At 35.1% G+C, this 5334-nt stretch overlaps 2 protein-coding genes across 2 annotated transcripts; both read left to right on the top strand.

The window, feature by feature from the left end:
* The first annotated feature begins 1860 nt into the window (after positions 1–1860).
* On the top strand, positions 1861–2730 carry LOC114747014 (triphosphate tunnel metalloenzyme 3). The gene has a single exon (XM_028935300.1). The coding sequence runs from the start codon at positions 1977–1979 to the stop codon at positions 2592–2594; it is 618 nt and encodes a 205-aa protein (XP_028791133.1). The 5' UTR covers positions 1861–1976; the 3' UTR covers positions 2595–2730.
* A 1478-nt stretch (positions 2731–4208) lies between these two features.
* Positions 4209–5250, top strand: LOC114747007 (60S ribosomal protein L35-like). Its single transcript, XM_028935290.1, has 3 exons — positions 4209–4339; positions 4446–4581; positions 5060–5250. Exons 1-3 carry the CDS (start codon positions 4336–4338, stop codon positions 5247–5249), a joined length of 330 nt encoding a protein of 109 aa, XP_028791123.1. The 5' UTR covers positions 4209–4335; the 3' UTR covers position 5250.
* The last annotated feature ends 84 nt before the right edge of the window (positions 5251–5334 follow it).

Here is a 5334-nt window from a genome sequence, read left to right as displayed (position 1 = left end):
CTGATGATCATGTTCCACAGAAGAAGAAGTTGGAGCAGGTGCAACCTTGGTGCCACTATTGATGATAGAATTAATAGCACTACCAGAGAACACGGCGGTGAAGACGAAAGCGACGGCGAAGACCGAGAAGAAAGCAATTCCAAATCGATCCCAATTAGGGACTTGTTGGTCGTCGTCGTCGTCACTCATTTTGTTCTCTTCACCTACCAATTCCACAACCAAATGAGTCACCAACATGAAGCACGAACAAGCCATTACTGAACTCAAAATGAACAGTAATGAAAGGATCGCCAATTTTCCCTTCCCATTCACAGCCATCTTATTGATTTTCTTGTTCTATACGTCCAAAAGTTTTTATATATGAAGCTGTTATCACTGAAAATGGCCAAGCTAAGTATTGTCCCTTTATTATTTGCTCTATCTTACCATCTTTTGGCAGGACAGAAAGGGGTAGAGAAGGCCAACACCAATACATATACAGATAAATCAAAACTTAACTTTTTTTTTACCGGGGTTTTTTATAATATTCTGCTTCTTTCTAAAAGGATGATCATCTGAAACAGTTTTTTAGCAATATACAAAATGAGGTTATGAACCGTATATAACTTGCTACAGATATTATATAATTAGCTAGAGGTCATGGAGCTTCTTATTTTTAATTTAATAATGACGCATATTTTTTAGCAATTACTCAGGGACAACACTATTCCGAAGGTGGCTAATCAAATTTTGAAGAGTTAAGAATGATAAATTATTATGAAAAGAGGAATTTTCCCTTGGCTTTATATCCTACGAATTGAAGCTGGGTTCAATTATTCGAGACGACTTGCGCGGCGAGCCTCTTCATCATAAGCAGACCTCTAAGGGTTTGTTTGGATTGACTTACGAATAACTTTTTAAAAATAATTTACGGAATACGAGATAAATATGTGAGAAGAGTTTTGTCTCGACTTATATAAATTTGTTTAGAAGTCAGTTTCCAACAGAGCTCCAAACAAGCCCTAAGTAGATAATAACGCGAAGTCTCGTCCAATCTCATTTGCAGAGACCTCCACTTTATTCGAAATTCTCATACTTCGCATAGTTTAAGCATATGTAAATGCCTTAGTGGCCCCACATGTTATAAGTTTTATAGGAGTTTATATTTAATTGACCATACATGTTTTTTTTTTTTTAAAGGAAGGAAAGGAGAAGAAAAATTTTAACGAAGTCTGTTTGAAAAATTAAAGAAGTAAGATTCAAAATTTCTAATTAATTTTGCCTACTTTTTTTATCTTACATCTTTCTACCAAAATTTTACAATCTTATTTTTTTAAGTTTTTAAGTTAAACTCGTTGAAATTTTTTCTTTCTTTCTCTTCAATTTCCTCATACCAAACATAGGTAAGTCAATTGCATAAAACCCCGAGATTTAAAATATTAAATTTAAATTTTGAAATATCAAGAGGTCATATACAACATGTCTAAAATTTAAAGGATTTTTATAAAATTAACAACTTACATCTTTATAAAATTACATAAAATGCCATACTGTCAAGTGTTAGGAGTTAAATTTCCATTAAAAAATGTCGCAACTTACAAACAAAAGTTTTCTGGTAAAATCATGAAGAGTTAAGGTTAAATTTAAACTTGAAAATATCATATAAGTTATGTGTAGAGAACCCAAAATTCAGAAGGATTTTGCATAATTTTTTTTTTTAAAAAATGAAGAAATATTGAAAGAGGCCGAGCAAATTACAAATAGTCAAATACAAATTTATTTAGGAAAAAAAAGAAAAGAAAAGCTAGGAAAAGACCGTGACAAACATGAAACAAGTACAAATTTACCAAAAATGGGTTTTTTTTTCAGTGAAGATAATTTTATTCATAAGATCAGATAATTACAAGAAGTCAAGATAATTACAAATTTACAAAAAATGGGTTTAAGCACACACATCCCTATCCTTTTCCAAAGGACGAGAATTTGAGGCTTTGCCTATGGAAGTTGAGGTGAAGCTCCGTCTCCCAGACTCAGCTTCTCACCAGAAACTCTCCGATCTACTCGCACCATTTCACATCAACACCTTAATTCAAGAAAACATCTTCTTCGACGGCGCGAAGGCTCAGCTCACTTCCAATCTCGCCGTCCTCCGAATCCGTTTCTACAATCTCGATACCTGCGTCCTCTCTCTCAAAGCCAAGCCCGTAATTTCCGACGGAATCAGCCGCATCGAGGAGCACGAAGAGCCATTCGACACCGCGCTCGGTCGCGCCTGCGTCGCTGAGCCATGGAGGCTCGCGAGAATCAAGTCGTCGGAGATACTGAAGAGAGTAAGGGATGAGTATGGGATCGGGGAAGAAGGTGATTTTGTGTGCTTAGGTGGATTTAGGAATGTGAGAGGTGTGTATGAGTGGAATGGATTGAAATTAGAGATCGACGAGACTAATTATGATTTTGGGACGAGCTATGAGATAGAATGTGAGAGTTCTGAACCAGAAAGAGCCAAGAAGCTGCTTGAGGAATTCCTCCATGAAAATGGTATCAATTTCTCCTACTCTCAACTTTCTAAGTTCGCCGTTTTCCAGTCCAGGAAGTTGCCCGACCCAGAGAAGTAAGTCTCATCACTGGGCAAACACCAAGTAGTGCTTTCTTTTTTCCTTTTTTTTTTCTTTTTCTTTTTTGGGGATAATCAGGAGTTTTTTTTTTTTAATATACCTGGGGGATATTTTAGAGTGGTATTGCTGATATATATTTGTGGTTTCATGAGTCCATATATCAATACTTAATATAAAAACTAATTTAACTTTTAATTTGATGATCTCAATATATTTTGTCTCTCGTATTATTCATTTTTTTAATATAGCTCTCGTAATAGTTATACGTGTTAAATATTTTATCAGATAATACTGGATTAGTAAGAATGTTTTAGAAAACTGCACCTATTTATTACAAATAACTAATTTAACTAATTTTCTTAATCTACTCAAATTAGTTAACTAGTTCTTATATTAAGTATAAGAGCTAAAAATATTTAATTTTGAGGAATTATTCGTTGATAATCCAGCATACATACGAGCTGATTTTAAATTCTTGTACAAAGTCCTCAAAAGTCTCAGTCCGAAAAAAAAGGTCCTCAAAAGTCAAAAGTAAAAAAATTGGAACAGCAAAAAAAATATATTTGGTCTTTTAGAGTTTGAGGTTTGCTATTATGATTTTGATTTTTTAAGTTTCAAACTATCACTTTTAATTCCTAAAAAAGAAAAATTGTCTAATTTTTTTAGTAAATTATAGTGATCACATTATTTTAAATGGAAAAAAAATTAAAGGATGAAGATTATAATTTAAAACTTGAAAAATAAAAATAAAAAAAAAAATTTAAATGACCAAAACTTATGTTAATCTAAATAAATAAAAAGAAGGGCACCAATTTTATACAGAGAGGGGCCGTTTCCCTTCTACCAGCATCATCTCACTCTTGATAGCCAGGTCGCGGGGACTATTTATTTGAATAAATAAATAAATAAACACCCTGTGTTCTAGGTTCCATAATCAATGATTACTCAAAACTAAAAATACATACATATAAATATAAGCCATAGATTTCATATATGCTTATTTGTTTCTTATCATTATCAATATGACATAGCAAGTTCTCAGAAAAAAATGATTCGAGGACAAGAAAGATAGAGGGAAATGATCAATGAAAACCTTGAAAAAATATTTGAAAGAGGGAGAAAAACTTCGAGACCTGCAGGGAAAGAAGCTTCTAAGTAAGGACATAGTGGGAGGAGTGATCAAGATACAACAAATTTTCTTTTAATACATACATAAAACAATTTTTCCTTTTAGTTGCCCAGAGTATCTTTCTATTATTAGGCGCAGCAACGAGGAACCCTCTTACTAGTATTTTTTTTTTTCCATACACACCACTTCAAAAACCGAATCAGGATATGATATTTAAGATATCCAAGTCCTTTTCATTTGGATAACACTTGTTGGTAAAATAGAACAAATTGAATTGCACCATATCTCATAAACAAGAATTCTGGGCCTACTAACGGGGGTTGGGTCTAGAAGAGAAGTGCCCATATTAGTGCCCAACAGTTCTTCGAATATGATTGCTTCCAATAAGAGGATACTTATACTTTAGAGAAAAAAAAAAAGAATTCTGGGCCTCCTTTATCCAAAAAAAAGGTTCTGGGCCTCTGGGTTGGTTTATGCATTATCGCGGCCTGGGTCAGACGCCCCGCATAACCACGCTTATAAAGCCGAATCCTCAAACCCCAGTCGCTAGGGCTTTCATTTTGGAACGAGGAGCCGTCAGTGCTGCTGCAACGCTTGGCGACACACTTAGCGATGGGTAATCTAATCCCTCCACCCTCCTTCCGAATCGTGGATTCTCACCAGGTCGTATTTCTTATTCTGTAATGTGGTTTTTTGTCTGATTCAAAAATTATATGCTCCAGCGAGGATCAAGGTTCATGAGCTCAGGCAGAAAACGAGGGCCGAATTGCAGAACCAGCTTAAGGACCTGAAAGCTGAGCTTGCTTTGCTCCGTGTCGCTAAAGTCACTGGTGGTGCTCCCAACAAGCTCTCCAAGATGTAATCCTTTCGTCTCTTCCTTTCTGATTTCATTGGTTTTACAACCTTGCTCTAGTCGTAGTGTATTTCACACATGTTTAATCCTCGAATCAGACATCACATTGCATTTCAAATTACATTGAAACAATATGTATTTTGTCCTATTGTAACTAGTTCTGTGTTTCAAAGGCTTTACTTCATTGCCGTAAGGTATTTGTGTTTGAAATTCTCAATCTTGGGTTGCGGCAAGGTGGAGAGATTGCCCACTGAAATATTATGGATTTTTCGTATTCATTTTACTCTATAATTTGTGTTCGCAAAATGGGGCCTACGTAATTTAGACAGCTGCTGGCAGCTGGTTTAGTATCCCTACATGGTATCACATATCATATGAGGCTGAAACAATAACAATTTGATTGACATTGTATTTTGGATTTGTTTCGTATGTTTGATCCGCTTTAAGTTTTGGTCTTTAAGATTCTTATGTTACGATATGCAGAAAGGTAGTGAGGTTGTCCATTGCCCAAGTGTTGACGGTGATTTCTCAGACGCAGAAGGCTGCACTGAGGGAAGCCTATAAAAACAAGAAGTACATGCCTCTTGATCTGCGCCCAAAGAAGACCAGGGCTATTCGCAGACGGCTTACCAAGCACCAGGTAATAACTTTTCTTGGTGGCCTTGACTCATAATATTCGTCGTGTTATTATCTTTTTTTTTTTTTTTAAATAACAGGTTTCCAGCATCATTATAGATGTATTAGTTTTATGAATAAGA

This window comes from Neltuma alba, unplaced genomic scaffold (genome assembly GCF_004799145.2).
Source record: "Neltuma alba isolate B1F8T4 unplaced genomic scaffold, ASM479914v2 tig00005179_pilon, whole genome shotgun sequence".
Lineage (NCBI taxonomy): Eukaryota > Viridiplantae > Streptophyta > Magnoliopsida > Fabales > Fabaceae > Neltuma > Neltuma alba.
The sequence above is the reverse complement of the archived record's forward strand: the minus strand, read 5'-3'. Positions and strand labels throughout refer to the sequence as shown.

Bases quoted from the DNA above. Each gene is read 5' to 3' on its own strand.
- LOC114747014 (XM_028935300.1), top strand. From the start codon at position 1,977: ATGGAAGTTGAGGTGAAGCTCCGTCTCCCAGACTCAGCTTCTCACCAG.
- LOC114747007 (XM_028935290.1), top strand. The intron at 4,582-5,059 runs GTAATCCTTTCG...TACGATATGCAG, and splicing joins CCCAACAAGCTCTCCAAGAT to AAAGGTAGTGAGGTTGTCCA.